General features: G+C 32.6%; 2 protein-coding genes across 2 annotated transcripts in view; one reads left to right on the plus strand and one right to left on the minus strand.

The window, feature by feature from the left end:
• The window catches only part of LOC105620803, a 144,560-nt gene extending 125,983 nt beyond the window's left edge, over nucleotides 1-18,577 (minus strand). The window contains exon 1 of the mRNA XM_012202289.1: nucleotides 18,520-18,577. Within this exon, the coding sequence (XP_012057679.1) occupies nucleotides 18,520-18,577 (58 nt within the window). The remainder of the gene's footprint in view (nucleotides 1-18,519) is intronic.
• A 2,453-nt stretch (nucleotides 18,578-21,030) lies between these two features.
• LOC105620771 (mitochondrial import inner membrane translocase subunit Tim10 B-like) lies at nucleotides 21,031-24,522 on the plus strand. The gene is made up of 4 exons (XM_012202261.1): nucleotides 21,031-21,423; nucleotides 21,572-21,667; nucleotides 21,742-21,897; nucleotides 24,185-24,522. Exons 1-4 carry the CDS (start codon nucleotides 21,400-21,402, stop codon nucleotides 24,227-24,229), a joined length of 321 nt encoding a protein of 106 aa, XP_012057651.1. The 5' UTR covers nucleotides 21,031-21,399; the 3' UTR covers nucleotides 24,230-24,522.
• Nucleotides 24,523-25,493: the final 971 nt, after the last annotated feature.

Consider the following 25,493-nt stretch of genomic DNA (forward strand, 5'->3'; position numbering starts at 1 on the left):
ACTACTACTACACTACTAATATTAGTTAGTCGACGTACGTTACTACACTACTACTCACATATATATATATATATATATATATATATATATATATATATATATACATATTTAATGTTTCTAATAAAAACATTCTTCATATCAGAATCGTACTATATTGAGTTGCATCTCTCCTTTTCATGCGAACTTCTTTAGCGTTCCGACTCATTACTACCGAATCCGATGCTAATTCGCGTCAAAATTAGGTTGTTTCAAAGCAAATTTCAACCGACGGAATTTTGTGATTTTTTACGAAATTTTGTCTGCGATAGCCCTAAGGCCATGACATATAGAAAAATTAAGACATAAGACTTAGGATCTGAGCACAAAAATTATCGTAATGCTTACTTAGAGACTTAAGTTGTAGACGTAAGTAACGCATAAGCTTTGGCGTATGACGTACGATTTATTGCCGTCTCTTGGAGACACGGTAATAAGTTGTATTTATGCGTTACATCACAATTTAAGTCTAAGTAAGTGTTACGACAATTTTTATGCTCAGACCCTTAAGTAGTAAGCAAATTGACTAAGAGCTGCCGCAGATAAAATTTCTGTAATCTTAAGACAGTAATCTTAAGACGTGAACTTAAGCCGATGAGCCAAGATATTGCTTTAGGTTTACGTAATCTAATGGAAATGAAAATAACAGTAAACTTATCCATAACTTCGCAATAAAGTGAATTTAAGTTGAAAGTTGTCTTGGATAAGTTTACTGCTATTTCTATTTCCGTTAGAGTACGTAGATCTAAAACAGTATCCTGATTGGCTCTTATGGTCTCTATTGCGGAATTTTATGTGTGGCAACCCTAAGAATTACAGAATCGCTCCCTTAGAACTCTGAAGTTTCCGAAAGCGAAATTCTAAATTTTTTTTTACTTTAGCACTTTTTTTGTTATCCAACCAGAAGATCACGACTAAGACTATCTTCGATCTTCTTTAGGGATCAGAAGACGAAGGTAGCCTTAATCGCGGTTGCTTCTGATTGCATAAAAATGCGAAAAAACGCTCCATATCAAAACATAAACACAACTTCATTAAAGACGATGGAGAAAAAAATTGAACTCGGTGCAAATTTTTTGCATCAATTGTCAGTGAAACAATAAGGAGATTCGCCTATTACTTTCGAGTCAAAAATACGATTGAAATAAATTGTCAACAGCGATTCTGTATCATATACAATATATAAAATATAATGAATTGTGGATAATTTATGTGCTATATTCTTAATAAATCATTAATGATTAAATAGAATATTAGAATTAAATAGAATATTAACAAATGTGTATGAGATTGTCAATGACTCGGGAAATCGAGTGAGATTTTTTTATGCAACGTTGCACTGCGTTGCACTTCGCGATGTGACGGGTAATGATCGGCTATGGCGAATGATAAGGAAGAAATTCAGAATCGATATAAAAGTCGATTTTGTATTATTTTCATATCTTTCTTTATGCCAAGATGGATTCTAGGTTATATGAAGGGCTTCATATCAGCTGTATACTGCGGCGTTGTCAAGTCTATTACTACTAAGGCGCGCTTTCAGCAGCGTTAAAACGCTAGCTATAGTAAGGCACTATAATCAAAGAGGTATATATAAAGTAGGTAAGGCATAGAGGCCCCTGCAAGTGGAAATGTTAGTAGAAAAGGAAAAAATATGAGACGGCCCTTTTTATCTTTGTCTAATGTTGCGCCGCGCATAAAATTTTGAAAACTGAGTGAGACGGCATCGATATATTGCTCTCCTGAAATCTCCCCACCTAACAGTGAAAATCAGAGCGCATGCGCGATAAACAAGCTGATGGCCATCTCGTTTTCTGTTTCTTTCTATTCGCTCACGCGTATTCTTAACTGATTCCCTTACTCTGTATATATAACTTCTTTGATTGAGTATTCGCATTCGTCATTTTTAGTCCTTTTCTCACTTTCTTGCTCCTTTTCTCTCTCCACTTCGCCGCTAAACTAAAAAGATTGAAGAGAAGAGAAAAAGTTGAAGAGAGAACAAAGAGTGGGGAAAGGACTAAAAATGGCGGATGCGAATACTTATATATATAGAGCCATGCGGCTACTCCCACTTTGTGGTACGTTTTCCCTCTAAAGAAGCAATCGACAAAACGTCACCTGTTACTTTTTCATGGAGCGACAAATCGCTAATCGCTAAATTTATAATCATTAATGTAAAATCATTTTTTTTTATACATTTAATTCCTGTTTGAAACTGACAATTAAGAATGCGTTTCAAAGTGCGATTAAATTGCTAAAACAATATTTTGTCAACAACATTGCGAAATAGATTTCTATCGATACTATTGGTAGCTAAAAAGATTATAAAACAACAATTACTGTGCAATTATGCAAAAATTGCAAAAAAATAAGAAAATGTTCACTGCCAATTCATTTTTTGAAATAGTCGAAAACGATTCTATGGACGACACATCTGCTAACTATTTTCCGCTGTAGTTGGGCCTTTCCGAATTTCAAACGATAAAACAATGGCTTATAGATCATGCAGACCTGAATTCGGATTCCCCATCCGAGTACGTCCAACATCCACAAAGCGTTTAGATTCCTTTCGAGTGCCTTTATTGCCACTTATATGCCAGATTTATTATCAATAAAATGTTCCTTGACATAAGAAAAGAAACAGGTTAGCTAAAAATAGGTTATGCTTAGCACAAATTTCTCTTCGATTGTCATCATGTTGCTGTCACCAGGGCAATGATAATTTCGTTTAAGTCAACCTAAAGGCATTATGCAGACAACGATTGTTTGCGCAAACGAGCGGAAATATTATAACAAACTTATTCCCATAAATGTTGCTACAATCTGTTGGAAACCGTTTTTGTAAAATATTTAGTTCACATTTTTGATAACCGAAATGGAGTATCGTCGAGCAATATGCGGAACCGCCATCAGAGGGTTACATCGAGTTAAATTTCTCGATTTTAAAAAACAACATAGAATAGAATAAAAGACGCAGCATTAGAAAATTTTTTTAGTTGTTAGGTTTAGGTGTTCTAATAAAATAGTTTATTGAAGTAAGCCCCAAGAGCTCTAATATTTCTTTTGAAATGTTTACCGAATAAATGAAATTTCCTAATATTTTAATATGTATTTTGTTCTGCATTGTAATTTTATTCATAGTAACTTACACCTCAAGCAAATGAGTAAAATGTTTAAAACTCATAAGTCACTTTAAGATATTTTTCAGAGTTCTTTATGAAATATCTTAAAGATGTTTCTTAAAGAACTCTTAAAGATATCTTAAAATTCTCTTTTAAGTCGCGATTTTAAACAGGAAAGTATTGTTAGAAATTAACCCTTTTTATTACAAGTTTCTTTTATATTACTGTCAAATTGCTAGCAAATTTGTTTTATGTAGAATTAGTTTCCATCATGTTGCCGTGCGATTGTCCTAATCTATAAAACTTATAAAAAAGAAGAGGGAAATTGTTTCTCTCTGGTTGTGCATAACTGTTTGATATATATATTGCCATCAATATCAAGCAAAATCGGAAGCTGCTTTTTTCAAAAAAAGTGGCAACTCAGGCGACCCAATTTGTATCAAATTTATAGCAACATGCAGGAAACTTGCTATCTGAGTTAGGTAAAACGTTCAGATTTCTACTCTATTCACCCGAGAGAATAGAAAAATCACCCACCTCCTTGAGTAGAACGAGTGGTAATGACGTATTAAAAACTTCCTGTGCGACATCCCGACATGTTTGACATGCATCTATACAAAACTTTAAATTTTAGGTTATGCCTGCTATAAACAGTATAAATCATAACTCAAAAGAAGCCAAGTATTTAATCATCTACTAAGTTATACAGGTCAAGACTTAAGATATTAGTAAAATATGAGGTGAGCAGAGCCCGCGAAAAGTACCAGAATGATTTGGAAATCTGAATCCTAAGATAAGAGAATATCCTACAGGCATCAGTTACAGATAGTGTATTTCAAATTTGATATAAATTGTATATTATATAAATTGTATAATTTTATATATATATATATATATATATATTGTATATATTGTATATACTATGTATTGTATTATTAGGTGTACAACTTTGCTTCCGCCGTTTTCCTATAGATGGCTTTAGCGGTAAGTGGTGGTCGAAATAAATAGACGTCAATAAACTTGGGCATCTGTCAACATAATCCCATAGAAACATTAGTCGATTTGTCTGCATCATAAAGTTATTCTCGATTGAAAATGTCAGTTTACGAACCAAATTCTCGTCATTTGCGGGAGATTTTAATTTTTTGCTTCAATATGAAGAAATCTGCGGCTGAGGCTCATCGAATGCTCTCAAATACTTATAGTGAGGCCGTTATTAGTGAAAGAACGTGTCGTGAGTGGTTTCAACGTTTCAAGAACGGTGATTTTGACGTCCAAGGTCATGCTCTGTTTGGTGGGACCAGCTCGGCGTAGTGTATTATGAACTGTTAAAACCGACTGAAACAATCACAGGCGATCGATATCGAACGCAATTGATGTGTTTGAGCCGAGCATTGAAAGACAAACGGCCGCAATATAACGAGAGACACGATAAAGTGATTTTGCAGCATGACAATGCTCGACCCCATGTTGCGAAAGTGGTCAAGACATACTTGGAAACGTTGAAATGAGAAGCCCTACCCCATTCGCCGTACCCCACCAGACGTTGCTCCCTCTGACTATCACTTGTTTCGATCAATGGCACACGGCCTGACTGACCAGCACTTCCGGTCTTAAGAAGTAAAAAATTGGATCGATTCGTGGATAGCCTCAAAAGATGACCAGTTTTTTCGACGCGGGATTCGTACGCTACCCGAAAGATGGGAGAAAGTAGTGGCCAGCGATGGACAATACTTTGAATCATAAATGTATAATCAGTTTTTTACAATAAAGTTTTTTACAATAAAGCCTCGAATTTCGGAAAAAAAACAGCGGAAGCAAAGTTGTACATCTAATATATATACTTTTCGTTTGAGTTTTAAAATACTTCGTTATATTTGATTCTTATGTGCTCTGTATACTCTCGATAACTTTAAACACACACGCGCACATGCATGTACTTTGTCACAATAAAGTTTTAAATCCATACGGTAAAATCCGATTTTTCTTTTTTGTACACAATTGTTGATATTTCATCTATCAAATGCTAGTTTTTCAAAGTCCTAAGTTGGCTGAGTTTAAATCAGTATCAATCAAATTTCGTAAATCAATGATTATCTACTTCAGAATGATCGCTTCCCAGAAGACGATATGCTTAAAATGATCAACTTCAGAATAATATTACAAACTGTACGGTCAATATTGCCCAAATTGGATTATTTGTATACACTATTTATCTATATCGTATAAAAAAATTAAGACTCTAAATTGATTTCCGATTAACAGACGAACCTCCTTAAACACTGAAAAATTGAAAATACATGAACTAGTTTTAACAATGGAACAATACAACTGCACTCAAATGTTGCACTATCCAATAAAAATAAGAAAGAAAAAAATATAAAAGAAAAAAAAATAATGATACACATAAAGATTATGCGTTTCGCGGGTTTCTTCTGTGTCATTCTTGGAATGCTAATGTTTCGCAGTTCACTTCATCAGGGCGAGGAGTCTGATACTTAATTGTTCCTCCAGGTCGTTCCTCTTTTTATATATTACGCTACTTGTTGGAGCGGTGAAAGGAAAGAAGAGAATCATGGATGGGAGTGGGGGAAGGGGAAATCGATCAGTCCTCATTAACCGGAAGAATAGTTTTCCATATTTTATTTATGTTGTAATCATTATCTCTATTTAGGGGGAAGGGGAAATCGGTCAGTCCTCATTAATCGGAAGAATAGTTTTCCATATTTTATTTATGTTGTAGTCATTATCTCTATTTAGATTGTTAGGGTATTTTTGTATCTCTATGACTTCTCTATATTTTCTTGAAAAGTATGATGTAATGTTGGCTATTGTGATCGTTTTGTCAAACAGTATTTGATGTCCTGTTTCGATGTTGTTGTGTTCTGATAGTGCTGATTGCGTGACGTGTTTTAACCTAACATCACGTTGGTGTTCTTTTATCCGTAGGTTGATCATTCTCCCAGTTTCTCCAATGTATACTTGCCCGCAGGAAGATATTTTGTACACTCCTGAGGAGCTGAGTAGAGGTCTTTGATCTTTAGGATTTCTTAAGATTTGTCCTATCTTTTTGGGTGGTTTAAAGATATTGTAGTTCGGATATTGTGTTTGTTTAATATTCTGCCAATCCGATCTGTTGTTCCTTTAACATATAGGAGAATGGATAGAATCCTCTCGTCTGAGTGTGTGTCAGAGACCGTTGTCTTGTTTGCATGTTTATTGATTGTCTTGATTATGTCTCTTTTGTCGTGTCCGTTTTTCTGTAAGGCTGTTTTTATTGAGTTCTGTTTGTAGATGTTCTTTATCAGAAATGATGAAAGCTCTATATACAACAACTTGGCATTCCTAAAACGCTGCAGGGATAATAACATCATCCCAAAATTCCTACAACTCAAGAACCACCTAGGAACTCACAAATCCAAAAATATGCTTCATAAAACTAGCTTCATCAAAGAACGCATCCACTTCATTAAGTCACAAATAGTCCAGACTTCCCACAAAACCTTTAAACTCCACCTGTACCTATCCACCACGTTGCGATATGACATCTGGCAAATCCTCGTAGATCGTATTACATACGAACAAGCTATGAAGATCCATATACAATCCTCTAAAAGACAGAAACAGAAATACATAAAATGCCAATGTTTCGCTTGTAGTTCACTTCATCAGGGCGAGGAGCCTAATACTTAACTGTTCCTCCGGGTCGTTCCTCTTTTTATATATTACACTATTTGTTGGAACGGTGGAAGGAAAGAAGAGAATCATGGGTGGGAATGGGGAAGGGGGAAATCGGTCAGTCCTCATTAACCGGGAGAATAGTTTTCCATATTTTATTTATATTGTAGTCATTATCTCTATTTAGATTGTTAGGGTATTTTTGTATCTCTACGACTTCTCTATACTTTCTTGAAAAGTATGATGTAATGATCGTTTTGTCAAACAGTATTTGATGTCCTGTTTTGATGTTGTTGTGTTTTGAGTGCTGAACTTGTCCCTCACAAAAATCTACAATCCTCTCTACTTAACATCAAGAACCTATCCAACAAAGACCTGTCTCAAAACACTATAGCTGCGCTTGCCAAAGGCTCTAACTTCGCAGTGGCACCTAGAAAAATCTCAAAGGGAGAGATTATCAGTCAAATAGAGTCAATCATCTACTGACTTCCATCAGAACAAGCAAACAATATCCGCAGACAGGTAACCAGTATCCTTTCCAAAGCCCCTCCACCAAACATCACTAGACAAGAGCGATTGGCCCTTCAAGACCTGAACAAGGACACAGACATCATCATACTTCCAGCCGACAAAAGCAACACGACAGTAGTCATAAACACATCAGACTATAAGAAAAAGATAAAGAACTTTCTCTCACAAAGCATACAAAAAGCTTGGCAAAGATCCAACTAATACAATCGCGCAGAACACTAAGATTCTGATGAAAAAAAGCAACATTCCCAGTAAAACTATATCAACATTAAAACTATATCAACATTAAAACCTACATATCCTCTCCCACCAAGACTATAAGGATTACCAAAAGTACACAAACCAAACATCCCACTCAGACCGATTGTTAGCGACATACAACTTATCCCGCTTCCTAGCACAAACACTACAATCCCTCACTGGAAAATTCGAATCACACATAACTAACTCAACAGACTTCATACAAAAAGATTCAAAAAATCCGACTATATCCCACAGACCTGCATGTAAGTTTCGACATAGAATCCCTTTTCGCACAAGTCCCAAAAGATACATTAATTATAAAAAAACATTAATTATAAAAGACACATTAAACATAATAAAGGCCTTACATGAAGTTCCCTCCGACCTCACCTCGCTAATAGAGTACTGCTTAACAACCACTTACTTCTCCTACAATAACCAATTTTATGAACAAACTTCAGGAGCGGCAATAGGCTCTCCTATTTCTCTTGTAATCGCCAACATCTTCATGGAGCATTTTGAGAAAGAGACCTTCAAAAAAACACTCAAAACCAGAAGTTTGATTCCGTTATATAGATGACACATTCGATGAAGACACGGCAGAGCCGAACTTCGTAAATTCCTTATTTTCCTCAACAATCAACATCTAAATATTCACTTCTCTATAGACATAGAAAAAAACAGAAAACTTCCCTTCTTAGATGTTCTCTAAAAAAGCTGACAGTACCTTAGGTCATCAAGTATACAGAAAACCAACACACAGATAGATACCTACATGCCGAGTCACACCACCACCCAGCACAAAAACAGTCTACAATCAATTCATTGTACATAGAGCTTTCACCATCTCTGACAAAGAACATCTACAGACAGAACTCAAGAAAAATGGACACGACAAAAAAGATATAATCAAAACAATCAATAAACATGCAAACAAGACAACAGTCTCTGACACACAATCAAACAGGATTCTATCTATTCATCAAAGAAGATTCTATCTATTCTCCCATATGTGAAAGGAATAACAAATCGGATTGGCAGAATATTAAACAAATCCGAACTATCTTTAAACCACCTAAAAGGATAGGAAATCTTAAGAAATTCTAAAAATCAAAGACCTCCACTTAGCTCCTGAGAAGTATACAAAATATCTTGTTCCTGCGGGCAAGTATACATTGGAGAAACTGCGAGAATGATCAACCTACGGATAAAAGAACACCAACGTGATGTCAGGTTAAAACATGTCAATCAGCACTATCAGAACACAATAACATCGAAATAGAATCTCAAATACTTTGACAAAACGACCACAACAGCCAACATTACATACATCCAAGAAAGTATAGAGAAGCTATAGAGATACAAAAACATCTTAACAATCTAAATAGAGATAATGGCTACAACATAAATAAAACATGGAAAACTATTCTCCCGGTTAATGAGAGACTGACCGATTTCTCCCTCACCCCCACCCACAATTTTCTTCTTTCCCTCCACCACTCCAACAAGTAGCGTAATATATAAAAAGGGGAACGATCGCTTCAACAAATAGCGTAATATATAAAAAGGGGAATCACCCGGAGGAACAGCTCAGGCTGCTTCTCGCCCTGATGAAGTGAACTGCAAGGTTCGCGAAACGTTAGCATTTCAAGAATGGACACGGAAGAAACTCGCGAAACGCATAATTTTTATATAGAAAGGATCCGTGGAAATCTCAAAAATATTATCAAATACATATATTTCTAAAATATAACGTATAACAGGTATATTATAAAGTAGATATATTAAACATATATTTTTTGTGTATAATTCCCGTTTCCGATGACCGTCTCATATACGTTTTCATATACCAATTTTTATTCGTAAACTAAACATTAAATGTATGCGAATTCAGATATAAGAAACGAATAAATTGTGACTTACGCCGTATAAAATATCTACTAATAAAGCAATAATTTATTCGGTTTTTAAATCCGAACTTAGCTCGTGTTATGCAACTGTATAAAAAACATAATGTTGAAGCAATTATTTATTCATTTCTTGAATCCAAAAGAAAATGAGAAATATATTTTTAATAAATATATGGCACTGCATAAATATATTGCACTTCCAATAAATCTGAACATTACGTTTAAAATTTACAATATCGCAAGTCGAAGAATTTGTACAATCTGCAACTTATCATCCCAATAAGAGCAGGATTGTAGTAGGATTGTACATGCTTATTAACAGAACCTTAAAATGAAGCCTAAACTCCGACGAGATCATCAAACAGAAGCTGTTTTACAGTATATTGACATCTTTATATACTATCACATCAATCTCACACCAAGTATGATACATACAGTCGCACGTTCATGTCAATTTTCATATAATAAATTTGTCGCGATAAAGTGTCTAAATCTAATTCCAAGAACTCAACTTTGTTCATGCAAACTACGTATCCGGACCATAATTTCGTAAGTATAAATTGCAAAGCTTTTATATCAAGCAAATGTTACGATATTGACAGCTCTAATGCCATATTGGACTAAAAAATGATAAAGATTTCATTTTAAATAATTTTTTTCATTCTCGGCATAAACTCCACTTCACAGATACGTATTAATGCTTTAATCCCGGAAAAAGATTTTCAAATTTAACAATAAACAAGAAAAAAGTAATTATTATACAAAAATTATTGCGTTTAATCGGTAATACAGACGATTTTAGGATCCCCTTAAATACATAAGTATAGTATAAAAGTGGTATAGGTATATGACACATCTTGATCCAAAAGTTCCCGGAATTACCAGGTGATGCTCTGAGTCGGCTAATTTGAGTTCTGTTTTCTGGTTAGGTTGCCACATCTATCATTGACATTCCCACCAAATTTTATCACCATAGCTTGACATTTGTAAAAGTTACGCTATCTTGAGTACATCTACCTCTGCACGTATTTTCGATTTTGGATTTGTGGGCAAACAACTCGTGGATTTTGCACCATGATAACGCACCGTCGTACAGTGCCATCATTATCCGTGAATTTTTGACCAAGAACGAAATGAATATCATCGAACAGCCATCGAATTCACCAGATATAGCTTCCTACGATTTTTTTCTGTTCGATCGAGTCAAAAAACCATTACGGGGAACGCATTTTAATAGCCGAAAGGAGGTAATGGAAAAATCGAAGACGGCTCTGATGGCTATACCGACAATAGAGTTCCAAAAATATTTCGAGAGCTGGCATACGTACGTTGCAGTCGATGGGGACTTTGAAGGGGACAATATCACTTTTGATGAATAAAACTTGTATTTTGAATTTTCTAAATGAAATCCGAGAACTTTTTGATCAAGGTATATAATAATTGTTTTTACTATGTATGAGCAGAAGAGTTGGAAAGTAACATTTTACTTGTAACGCCGTTACTTTTTTCTGTCTTTAACAATAACGTCGTTATATTTTTGCTATAACGATAACGATTCAGTCGTTACTACTTATAATTATTTTTATCGTTACTTTAATTTTTATTGATCGGATTAGATATCTATACAATATTGTTGGCATTAAAAGATGTTTCACTTTTATGTACTTAAAAGAATACTTCTAGTTATCCAAGTTGTGTCATTATAATAAATGAGCGGAATACTTAAAATTTTTGTTAATGTTTGTGTCTCGTGTGAGATTGCCGGTCTCCCATCAGGCGTCTCCCCAGGTGACAGATTGGAAAATGCTCGTCGGTTCGCCGAAGAATACCAGGGAAATTATATACTTGGGGTGGACCAAAAACCGCAATAGAACAATAAAAAAACAGAAATTAATACCCCAGATATACCAGGCATTGACTTGGGTAATCCATATTCTAAGGAGACAGATCCCAAGGATTTTGAGGGGGAGGGGGGGGGGGTATTGTTTCCAAAAGAAGATGAAAGGATAATAAAAGGGAAAATGAAAATGGAAAAGAGACTTTTGGGAGAAGCTCATTGACACCAAGATCTCCTCAGGCAGAATTGTTGTATCCAGAATGAGAATTGAATCTTATCAACAGCTAGATTTATCCTCATTTAGTCGACCATCAGTATTTCTTATAGAAACAACAACTTGTCAAATGCATCAAGATTTACCAACGAGACAGAAAATGAAATTAAATCTACTAGAGAGGACAGAAACAAGTGGAAAAAAACACTTGATAAATAGAGATCACGTAACAACCCAGATGTTGTCGAGAATGTTAAAACAAGCGAAATTTAATAGTTATTGGTTAAGTGCTCCGGTCTCAACTCTTAATAGATTCTCTGCTCTTGACAATTCAAAACCGATGGAAAAAGAAAATACAAATAATACAACTATTGCTAGAAATAGAAATATTAAGCCACTACCATATATTTATTAATATTTATTAATATTTATTAATATTTATTAATAAGGTTACTAACAACCATTAAGAACTCTTCTCATGAAATTGTTAAAAATGAGTATGAAATTAAAATAAGAGCAAAAGAAAATTCAGCCAAAAACAATTGAAGCCTATATACTGATTATTAAGGAACTTCATTAAAAAAGGAACGGAATTCCATACATATAAACTAAACAAAAAAGAAGTTTCCGTGTTGTGCTAAAAAATATCCATCCTTCTACAGACCCAGAAGAAATTAAATTAGCAATCGAAACCATTGGACATAAAGTAACCAATGTCTAGAACATAAAGAATAGAAAATAAAAAAAAAACGTTTATGCACGTTTATCGATCTTAAACCAGGGAAATAAAAATCTATAACGTTAAATATCTCCTTTCAAAGCGTCGAAATCTAAAAGACAGAATCCTCAGTGCGCAAATTATCAAAGGTATGAGCACAAAAGGTTTTTGTTATTGAAGATCTAGATGTGTTAAGTATGCTGGAGATCATACTTCAATAAACTGGGAAAGATCCAAGGAAAGGCCGTTCAGAGCACGTTAGGACACACATTAGTGTGTCCTAATGGAAACCCGGCTAATTATAAGGGCTATGCTATCTATCACATAAGGAGTTACAAAAAAAAAGTTTCCATCTTTTAGATCTAGAGAATTCCCGTTACTCAAAACATACCTCAACTGATATGTTATTTTATGATAATGTAACGAAAAATCAATTTCTAATAATTCTAATTTTAATTCTAATTTTAATCCTAATAATACCAGGTGTATAAGCTTAAATCCGCTGTTTTTTAGTCAGAAAAACACATTTTTTTTCCTAGGAAGCAAAAACAATTTATTCAAAGTACTTGCCCTCGCTAACTATACATTTTTCCCATCTTTCGGGCAATTTGTGTATACCACGCCAAAAAAATTCCTCATCTTTCGAGGCAAACCACCATCAAGCCATTTTCGAACGTCTTCGTAAGAATCGAAGTGCCGCTCATCGAGCGCGTGGCGCATCGACGAAAACAGGTGATAGTCAGAAGGTGCTAGGTCTGGTGAGTAAGCGGGATGGGGTAGCACTTCCCAGTTGAGTGTCTCCAAGTAGTTTTGGACCATTATTGACGTGTGCGTTGTCGTAGAGGAAAATCAGCTTGTCTTTTCCGATAATGCGGCCTTTTTTCATGCAGAGCACGGTGCAATTTGATCAGTTGTTGGTGATAGCGGTGAGCATTAACAGTTTCACCAGGTTTTAACAGCTCGTAATAGATGACACCCTCCTGATCCCATCAAACGCACAGAATCGTCTTCCGTCCGAAGCGATTTGGTCTTGAGGAAGATGTTGATGATTAGGCGGGATCAATCCAAGATTTTTTACGTTTAGGATTCTGAAAATAGATCCACTTTTCATCGCCTGTCACAATCCGACGCAGGAACGACTTTCTTTTTTGTCTGGCAAGCAGAATTTGGCATGTGTTTTGGCATCGCTCCATCTGCCTATCGTTCAGTTCATGCAGCACCCATTTTTTGATCTTTTGTACCTTCCCTATGACATGTAGCCGCATGGAAATGGTTGCTTGAGAAACACCAATTGCTCGGCAAGCATTTTTTGCGATTGGGTATCGTCCTCGTTCAAAAAGAGCCTGCAATTAACAGTTCTCAATCTTCCTCCCGATTTTCATGCTTCTTGTCACTCAGGTCAAAATTGTCGTCATTGAATCGGCGAAACCAATCTCTGCACGTTGTTTCCGATAAAGCATTGTCGCCATAGATCTCCACAAGCATTCGATGCGATTCGGCAGCCGATCAAATTGAAACAGAAAAGCAAAGCTTCCCGCATATGCTTTTTTTTAACAAAAAACTAGACATGATTAGGAAAGAAAAAATGTATGTTGTTGTATGAAATTGCTGACGATGTGCACTGGTTAATGTTGACAGATGTCAAACACATAAAAAAAAGTGTGTTGTGTGCTCAGGGTAGCTTTGTACGCACTAATGCCACCTATGAGCAAACAGCGGATTTAAACTTATACTGGAAATTTTAACCTTTCAATCTAGAGAGGGAAATAATACATCTCAATGATATAAAAGATGTTAAGAACTTATTCCAATCTATGATAAACCAAATAATGCCACCTATGAGCAAACAGCGGATTTAAACTTATACTGGAAATTTTAACCTTTCAATCTAGAGAGGGAAATAATACATCTCAATGATATAAAAGATGTTAAGAACTTATTCCAATCTATGATAAACCAAATAACTATCGCCATGATAACGGATCTCATGTATAAAATCAAAATTCATTAATATTAAGTTTGTTCTCTGGAATATCAAGAGGCTATCACACCATATTGAAAAATTAAAAATCTTCCTCAAGTCATAGTCATGACATTGATATCATGCTCATGTCTGAAACTCATTACAAAGGAATCATGCTAAGATCCCTAACTGTAGTATTTATCACACTACTCATTCTGATGGAACGGCGCACGGAGGCACAGCGATAATCTTAAAGATTAAGATTAAGCTATGAATCACTATCGGAACGAACAGATTCAAGCGACAAATGTTATAGTGGAGGAATGGCTAAGTCCTATCACTGTGTCGGCTATCACTGTGTATAATGCCCCCCAAAACATAAAACACAGCATAAAAAGTGAGCATTTCACAAAATTTTTCAAAACTCTTGGAACATGGTTTGCTGGTGGCGATTTTAATGCTAAGCATGTCTAATAGGTTCTCGACTCTTCTCAGAGGACGTGAATTTAGAACTATTGAGTTGCTTGGAAATACGATATCTTCAGAATATCCCTCATAATGGCCAACGGACAGAAGTAACATACCTGAATTTATTGATTTATTTATAACAAAAGGCTATTTTAATAATTATATCGAATGCAAAACATGTCTTGAACTTTCCTCTAATCACACCCCAGTTGTAATGTATTTAGCTAGTAAGGTATTGTTGAAACTTCAGAAATGTACCCTATATAACAATAGGACTAATTGGATAATGTTTCTTCTTAACGTTTCTCTGGACACAAAAATAAGACTAAAAACCGAAAAAAATAATCTCTGCGGTCGAATTTCAATCACATCGGTACAATATGCAGCCTGGGAATCAATTCCAGTAAATAAAAATAAAGATAGCAAATTAATATTCTTTAAAATCATTCTGAATAAAGTCAAACAAAAAAGAAAAGTACGTAAAATTACGTTGGCAACAAATGTCCTTTCTTAAAAGCCCATCTTAGGGCTATTAAGGAACTTAACTGCACTCTTACTAAGAAAAAAAATAATAATGTACAATAGTTGCAGCACTTTGACGCTATTGCTACAAGCGATTATTCATGAAAGGTCTTTAAAAAGCTAAAACAGCCAACATTGGCATTTCCGCCACTCCGAAATGGAAACAGTGACTGGCCTCGATCTGATCGAAAAGGCTATCATCTTTATTAACTATCTACAAAATACTTTTACATCTCTCTTATATGGAAACTTCAGAACACGAGAAAAAGATATTGGACACTATAAACACTCTTTATTCTGAAAAAGAAGAATTGATAAAATTAATAAATCGGAAGTCTTGAGTATAGTTAAAAAATTAAAAAAGAAGAAAGCTCCTGGTTATAACCTTATAACCGATCAAATTCTGAAGAAACTTCCTGATAAAGGAATTGTACATCTTACACAACTTTTTGCCATGTTGAGACTAAACTTTATTCCTCCACCATGGAAAACCGCTTTAATCAAAATGATTCTTAAACTTGGTAAAAATCTTGATGACCCTAAATCTTATACCTATTAGCCTGTTATCAATTCAGACGACCAGTCTTTGAATCATTACTTGTGTCTAGATACTTATCATAAATGAGAAGCAAGTGATACTGGATCATCAATTTGGTTTCTGATTTAAGCATGGAATTATAGACCAAGTACACAGATTATATATAATAAAATATATATATATATATAATAAAATACATCGATCACTTAAAAATAAGTATTGTTCTGCAGTCTTCTTGGATATTTCCCTTTTGAGAGAGTTCGATGGACTATTATATAAAGTTAAAATGACCTTTCTTCTTGCTTCTTTAACATCTTAAAATCTTACCTTGAAGATCGACATTTCCTAATCAGCCGGGGAAGTTTCAACTGGAATCCAATATGTGCCCCACGATAGCATCCTGGGACTTCTCTTATATCTATTGTATATCTATGACCTACCTATTGATCAGGCAGACTGTCATTACTGAAACTTTTGCTGATGATATAGTAGTTCTAGCATCACAGACTCCAAAAGACCTCTCAGATACTGCAAAATAGTCTTAATAAAGTAGCCTTATGGATGACTGACTGGAGAATTAAAGCTAATGAAACCAAATCTGTGCATTATCTTTTCAATGAGACACGAAACTTATTCACCCATCAAACTAAATAACGTTAAATGCCTCAATCAAATGTTAGATATCTTGATTTATATTTGGACAGACGATTGGGCTGAAATATTTATTTAAAAAAAAAACAATTCGATATCAAAAAATGTATTGGATGTTAAACCACAAGTCTTGTTAATAAGCTTTTGCTGTATAAGCTATTCTAAAGTCTATCTTGATATACGGTATACAGCTCTGAGATACTTCTCATTCTAATATCCAAATCATACAGGGATTTCAATAAAAAATATTGCGTATTATAATTGATGCTCCATAGTTCATCTCCAATGAAATAATACACCAAGACTTAAATATACCCTTCGTTAAAGAAGAAAAATATCCTCATATATTAAAGCTTATAGAAATAGGCTGAGTAATGATTCTAATATATGAATAAATCGTCTTATGGCTAGAGGACATCTAAACCGAAAACTCAAAAAAACTCCTAATGACTTTATAACTCATAACACATAATACTATTGAATAATAGTTTGCTGGAAGTGTGTCATTGGATGCATTTCACTTAAGTTTTATATAACTGTTTAACATATTTGTTCCGAAATCATCGTTATTTCGTTATTTTACCTCTTTTATTTTTGTTTGTACCTCAAAGGATCCGGAAATACTGCGATTTCAAAATTTCGAAAATGCGCCAAGAGGGGAAGCCATTTTTAAAAAACATCGAAATGGGATCAACGGCATTCGAAACAGACTCGTTTGTACCCGTTTGTATTATATTCCCCTCTCTTACTTTCGTTATCTCCGAATCGTTTGAGGTAAAAAAAAGACAGGTACAAACGATTCTCTTTCGAGCATGAATGAAATTTAAAAAAATCTTAAAGTTGCGCGCTGGCCATTTTTTATTTTTCACTTTTTGTTTAACTGTTGGAGGTACAAACGAAATAATGATCGGTAAATGAAGTACAAACGGCCTACGGTATTAATTTTTATTTTTGATAAAATTGAGCGTCAGGTTCACATCGATACGAGCAGCCTTTTATAAAGTGACATCAGCACAAACAATATTACTGAATGTCATGTACGTGCATATATATGTGTGCGCGTATGCGTGTGTGTGTGTAATATCAATTAAATGTCGCGGTAAAAGCATATATATCTAATATATGCTCAATCTTTTATTAATTATTTAAAAAGTGCAACATAGCTGGTTATTAAAACCTTATTTTTTTAATACATTATTTAAAGGATATTTTTCGCAAATTATAAATGTATTAAAAAAATATTTATTTAAGTGGCATTATATTATCTATATTCACATTATATACATGAAATTCTCCGTCTTCTACGTCTTCATACGTTTCAACTATTTCTTGACATATATAAAATACATTTTATTGCTCACACATAGTAAAAACAATTATTATACACATATATTACATTACCATATAAGAACAGTTTAGCTTGTACAGGGCAAACTAGATAGGAAACACCAATGGCATACACGTATACAGAATGAATCAGAGTCGTTGAACCAACTTTTTGACCCTATGAGAAAATAATTCTGCACACATTATAATTCAATTAGACATGAAGTCGATAATTTGTTTGCAGAGGATAAAAAGTTTAACAACTTTGATTCATCCTGTATACGTATATGTCATGATGTTTCCTATACTAGTTTTATACTGTATTTACATTTAATAAGCATGTATACTACAATCCTGCTCTAATTGGGTAGTTCTCTCAATAGAAAACGCTATTAAGCCTCAGACACAATGCAAGGGAATAACAATAGCGAAATTACATAATTTCAATCTATTAGGAGCTATGTATTCTGGTTTCTGTTAGGTTGAAATCATGTTATTTTTATCACTATTGCTATTGCTTGCATCATGTCTGGGACTTTACTTTTCAATATCGAAAACATCTTTAGTTTCATAATTATTTTTGCAATTGAAAAATAATCATATTGGATCTGCCAATTTGAATTTTTTATCAAATTTAAATTTAATGCAAATCCAAAAATCTTTTGTGATAAATCAAGTATAAACTTGAAAATTCAAATATCAAATATATAAAGGATCTTCCAACTATTAAAATTTATTTTCTTCGAAAAAATGTATACTTACCTTCGTTGAATTCAAAATCATTGAGGACTTTGTCTAAGTCGATCATAAATTTCTCCATGATACAACAATGTGTTTTCAATCCTATTTTTGCTAAATAAATTTATCAACACTATCCAACTTTCATTAATCGTATATTTAATTCCATTAATTGATATCAATAACCTCCATGATCAAAATATGATTCTCGATATATAACCAGTATAATATAATTGGTATGATTCACGCTTCAACAATTAACGCATGTTCCTGAAATCTGTTTTAACTTGCTTCTTAAGCAAGAGAAACAGATTACAATATTCTGCAAATGTAATATACGCGTAATTCAGATTCGTTCCATTCAACAATCGTCGAACTCGATTCTTGAGACATGACACTTATGTCTTGAAAAAAATTAAGCACGTCGCGATATTGAAATTAATCGGAATCACTTTCACTTCGTTTTTAAAATGACTTACAAAACGATATAACAATTATATCATATCTCATTTATACGCAGTCATTACTACATATCTTTTATCATATGACAAAGCTAGGGCCTAGGTCTGTAACTTGCGTTGACTGCTTTCAGATAGAGTACCTATAATAAGAGTACGGCCAACAAGGTAATGATCGATGATTGGCTCGTCATATTAAGGCAAAAGCGGAAATTGCGTGCTCATGTATACTATCAGCAGTATGTATACAATGTATGTACATATGCTCTAGGCTGCGTTCGGAAATATTAATCGAATCCTCCCCCGCATATCGTTTCATTCTTGTTGTTCACCCAATGTTAAACAAGGATAAGATGATACACGAGACATCAGAGGCCTTATTCTTGGGCTATTCCAAAATTTCCTCTCTGAGGAAAATTTTACTCGAAATATATAGTACACGTGACGTATACTATAGCATATAAAGTATAGCATATAAAATATTGAAAATCTTCCTCAGAGAATAAGTTTTGGAACATAGCCTTGAAAAGTATCGCATATGAAAAACTAGAGAAATGCTATAGTATATATAACGCATACTATAATATTTCCCTAGTTTTTTGTATGCGATATTATTCAAGAATAAGGCCTCCTAAGTAATATTTCCAAACGCAATCTTACGAGTATCAAATGCTCGGTGTAAGGGCTGCCGCACACAAAATTTCTGTGTGTAATAATAATGGCTTCCGCACACAGAACGCGACAATGCTCGCACTAACCAATAATTCTATGTTTTTAAATCAGCCTCACCATGCAAAATTTCTAGAAATGATGTAATATTACTTTCGCCGCGCGGCAAAAGTTAGACTGAATTCAACTTTTATCGCGCAGTAGAAATTATCTATTATTTTCGAGCTAACGAAACATTGATTGGCTATCACGCCAACTATGATAGTAGTTATAGCCATAATCTTAATGGCTCTTGAGGTATGGTCAACGCGATGTTGCAAACGTTTTGAAGCGTCTTTTTGTCAGTTTGTAAAATTCTTTCTTCTAATTGGTCCATCAAACGCTTCAAAGCATTTGTAGCGAGACTTTGACCACAGCCGGATGAAATTCACCTTATTGCGAAGAAATGGATAAGTTTATTGTTATTTCTATTTCCATTAGATTACTTAGATCTAAGTATCCTGATTGATTCCCTAATTGCCTCTGACACGCCAGTGCGATATTTGTCACGCACGACAAACACGCGATACAATGAGCTTTACCGATATTCTTATTCTAAAGGTATACTGTCATTGGATATTATTGCACGCGTTACGCGCAATTAACATCGCGCTGATGCGCAGACAAGACTGCCGCAGACAAAATTTCTGTAACAATAATCTTATGATACGTGAACTTAAGCTAATGAGCCAATCAGGATACTACTTTAGATCTAGTACTCTAACGAAAATAGAAATAGCATTAAATTTATCCATAAAGTCATTTTACCGGTTGAAATTCACCTTATTGCGAGGTTATGGATAAGTTTATTGTTATTTCCATTTCTGTTAGATTACATAATCTAAAACATCCTGATTGGCTCATCGATTTAACTTATCAGAAATCATGAATAATATAGAATGGATATAGACGCTTTCTAATAGGATGCAATCTTTTATTCCCTGTTCCTATGCTTTTTATTATGTTCCCAGCTGTACGGAATTTTGAGACAGGTTTGAAGACCGATGTTCACGATGCTAGAAATCGGTTCGAATTCTCGGACATAGAAAAAATTAACAATCACATTTGAACAATTTGTCACATGATCATTGCAATTGGTTAATTTTTTCTTCAGCCGAGATTTCGGACTGATTTCTAGTATCGTGGACGCTTAAAAAAAGGAATCAATAATAGATTTTTTAACCTAAATGATTGTTGACTTTAACGAATAATGGCCTAGTTTCCACTGAGAATTTAATCCGGATTAGAATGTAAGAACCAACCAACTACAGTCGAGTATTCCCCTGTTACAATCGAATGACAGTTTCCTCGGTGAAAACTAAGCCAATATCTTGGTTTGCGAGGCAGAGCAACACTTTATTTGCTAGATTGTTTCGTTTCATGCAGAAATGCGTCGATAATTTCAATTTTATTGATTTTTGGGCTACGGAAGCTGAACTGTTATCTTTTATTTATTTTTACGCTAAAACACATCGAATGAATATATTTTTATCAAAATTCAAGATGAAGAGGATATTCTTAATATCCTCGCGTATCAAATGTTCAATGTAAACTTGCTAGGCTAATAGAAAGCTTATACAATTGATATCTTGCTTTGCAGGGCAGACCGCCGCATTTTTCTACCGGATTCTATTGTTTCGAATGAAAACGCATCGAATAAGTATATTTTTATCAAGTTTTATAATCCAAATAATTACCAAATACAATTATAGCGTGTTAAAAATATTCAACTGTGTACATGGATGCATTACAACTAAGAAATGTACATATCTTTAATATTACATTTATTAAGATTTGATTGCTCGTCCATACTTAACCAATAATTTTATATTGTGTCTATACAATTTTTTGTTATAAATGATATATTAATCATGTTAAATATATGTTAACAAGAAATTTGTTTTCAGTAGTTTAAAGACTTTCTTTTGCTGTACAATCAAATATCTGAAATGTGTTTCAAAAAATGTACAAATACTTTCCTGTCTCGAGAAATTACTTCTGATGAAGTAAGTATTTTCATGAAAGTATATTGAATTGTATAATTGTATTGAACATAAAATTCAATTAACTGAAATTGTAGGAGCTCTGCATAAATAATTGTGTACAGAAATACATCTACACTAATCATAAGATAATGGAAATATTCATGGAAGTACAACCTAGAATGGTGCACAAAAGAATAAAGGAGATAAACATGGCTCAAACAGCAGCGTCAGAAGCACAAAATCAAGTCAAAGTGAAATAAAATTTATAATAATACATCTTTATTAGTTATATGCAATGTATTTTTTAATTTGTTAAATACTTTTAATTTATTTTGCATTATAAATAATGCTCTGTCAAAATATATATGAGTAATAATTTAAAAAGTGAAACAAAAGTTCTAAAATATGTCAGCAACATTTCTGAAACAGTTTTGGAAGTAAAATGTCCGTAATTCTTGCACATGAAACGTTATTGAAAGGATGCTGAAAAGTTACAAATAGATTCTTTTTGAAATATTATTAAAAAGTTACTTTGATTGAGAGGATTACAGTCAATATTTCAAAAAGATTTTAGCTATTTCTACAAAAATAATTTTAGTATTAATAAAGTCTGATAAATTTTAGAGAATTTTATTTTTTATATAAGGCTTCAAGAGGAATTCTCTTAAATTAAGAAGAAAATATTCTAAATATAATATTCTTACAGTTGAGTAATTTTATCTCGTATCTGCAATATAAATTTTGCTGTTTTTTTATAGTAATTTTCTCTTGCATATATAATATGTATATAATATTGTTTTGAGAGATTTATATAAACGATAAATCTCCGCTATAATGGTTTTATTGTTAAAATGAGATTAACTTAGCATTACATTTAATGAGTTTTCTTAAAAAGTTCTCAAAAATGGTTTATTATTTATTTAATTTAAATTTATTATATGCAGAGGATTGCAAATAATTAAAAAATATTACAATAAATATTATGTATAAAATAGTGTTTTCATTGCAAAATTTTATATAGTATTTGGAATCTCATTAATATAATAAATGTAAATAATATTTTTTAAATATGCTTAATAAAAGTAATTATGTAAGACAATAACATTTTATTTGTATAACATTTTATTTGTATTACTATACTATTTTTAAATCTGAAATTGGATAATATCAATTTTCCATTTATATTTAAAGGAATCCTACTTATATACAACACTGAAAGTTTTTAGAAATAATTTAGAAATATTTCAATTGAAAAGTGAAACATTTCAGAAAAGTTGCGAAATACATCTGCAACATTTCTGAGACAGCTCTGGTATAACAAAATATCTGCGATTCTTACATATGAAACCTTATTGAAAGGTTGCTAAAATATTACAGAAAGAATCTACAATCTTGAAATATTACCAAAAACTTACGAAAATAGCTGAAATCTTTTCGAAATATTGTTGCCCATAATCTTCTCAATCTGAAGTTAAATAAATTTATTAAGAATCTTATGATTTATTTACAGATTACAAAACTTATATTGGAATAAACTTAAAGTATTTCTCAAAAATATTATTTAAATTTATTATATTTAAAGGATTGCAAGTAACTAAAACATAATAATATAATATTATGTATAAAATAGTATTTTCATTACATGATTTTATTTAATATTTATTTAGTATTTGCAATCTTATTAATATAATAAATATAAATATGATTTCTGAAATATATTTAATAAAAATAATACATAATATTATATATAAGACATTTTATTTGCATAATATAATTTTTATTAGTATAACATTACTTTCTACATTATATAACATTATCTTATATTATTTTACATCGCATAACTTTAATACATATTACATTATATTACCTACATATTATATTCATTACCTAATTACAAAAAATAAATTTTTAAATGTTTGAATAATAAGTTTCCTTTTATGTTTAAAGTTTTGTATTTTTTTTTGTATTCTAACAAGGCTCTTAAGAATATTAATTTAATAATTGTGAAGTATCAAGCTATTCGAGCCGCGCTGGATGTTATTTGCGAAACTTTTATTAAATATAATAATAATTTATTAATATTAATATATACGTTTCGACCTTTTTAACTTGGTCATCTTATTCTAATTCATTCTATTAACATTATTTACATAGTATCATTATTGAAAACATCATCACAAGCTTCAAGTCATTTAAAAAATAGTTATCAATTGGTAGAAAAGTAAAAGATATAAAAATAAATAATAACTACAGATTAATATCTTTGGATGTGATTGTTTTATTCATAAATATATCTATTCAGCGATAAATAGTGTCATGAAAAGATGTAATTTATAAGAAAAAATACATCATTTCCTAAGAAGGAATTAGTAATTAGAATGATTATACAACGTTTTTCACGTTTAATAAACATTTATAAACAAATTTTTGATGTATCCATGATTCTCCACTATCACCTATAATAGTGAATTTGGTGATGCAAGATTTGAAAGGGATAGCATTAGAACGATTATCATTCGGAATCCTGTTTTATTTCAGGTATATATGGACGACATATTATTGGCCACTCCTTCAACAAGATAAATCACATATTGGAAGTTTTCAACTCCTTAGATGAACATCTAAAGTTTACGATTAAAATAAAAAATAATAATCAATTAAACTCTTTGGATATAAAATTAATCAGAGAAGAACATTCAATTAAATTTGATTTATTCCTTAAAGCCATATTCTCAGGCAGATATCTTAACAATTGTGACTCGTCAAGGACAGATCATTTAACATTGATTGTTAATTATGTTTAACTTGCTGATGATGACTCCAAAAAAAGTGAAAACTTTTAAGATTTCGGAATAAAGCTGCATATCTTTTATCAATTGGAAGTATTTTATTTTGCGTCTTTTCCCGCGACTCTCATTAGCTTTAATTTTATTGTTATGTATTATTGTAAAGTTTGAGAGTCCAATTTAAATTATATTTTGTTAATTACATTCACATCATCTGATTGAGCATAAAAAAGGAATAATTTATAGAATAGTAGACAAAATTATTTTATTTGCACATCCAAATTATCACAAAAAAAACTTGAAAAATAGTATTAACATTTTATTAAATAATAACTATCCTAGATTTCATATTCAACATTAATGAAAGAGTAATAAAAGAATAAAATATCATATATATGAAAATAACAATAATAAAAATGATAAATTCAATAACTGTAATAGAATTCATCCTCAAAGAAAAAAGTTTTTCATAATACTATTTGTAAAAGGTTTTTCTAGACAATTTTCAACAATAGCCGAAAAATTTAATTTACAACTAAACTATCCCAAAAAAAAAACTAAACGCTTACATCACAACTGCAAAAGATAAATTGGCTAATATGTCAAAATGTGATGTAGTCTATAAGATCAGTTGTCGATATTGTGATGCCATGTATGTCAATCAGACAAAAAAGCAACTTCAAACTAGAATTCATTTTAAAAGATATTAATCAGAGGAGTGGATGTTTGTCGATAATATCTGATCATAGACTTACAAACAAACATGAATTTAAATAGGAAAGCGTAAAAATCTTAATAAACCATTATTATCTATATAAAGAGAATGGTATCTGAAATGATATATATAGGTGTATATGTGTGTGTGTGTGTGTGTGTGTGTGTGTGTGTGTGTGTGTGTGTGTGTGTGTGTGTGTGTGTGTGTGTGTGTGTGTGTGTGTGTGTGTGTGTGTGTGTGTGTGTGTGTGTGTGTGTGTGTGTGTGTGTGTGTGTGTGTGTGTGTGTGTGTGTGTGTGTGTGTAGTGTGTGTGTAGTGTGTGTGTGTGTGTGTGTGTGTGTGTGTG

Source organism: Atta cephalotes (genome assembly GCF_000143395.1).
Source record: "Atta cephalotes unplaced genomic scaffold scaffold00029, whole genome shotgun sequence".
Lineage (NCBI taxonomy): Eukaryota > Metazoa > Arthropoda > Insecta > Hymenoptera > Formicidae > Atta > Atta cephalotes.

Bases quoted from the DNA above. Each gene is read 5' to 3' on its own strand.
- LOC105620771 (XM_012202261.1), top strand. From the start codon at position 21,400: ATGGATGCATTACAACTAAGAAAT. The intron at 21,668-21,741 runs GTAAGTATTTTC...CTGAAATTGTAG, and splicing joins GAGAAATTACTTCTGATGAA to GAGCTCTGCATAAATAATTG. The intron at 21,898-24,184 runs GTGAAATAAAAT...GTTTTATTTCAG, and splicing joins AAGCACAAAATCAAGTCAAA to GTATATATGGACGACATATT.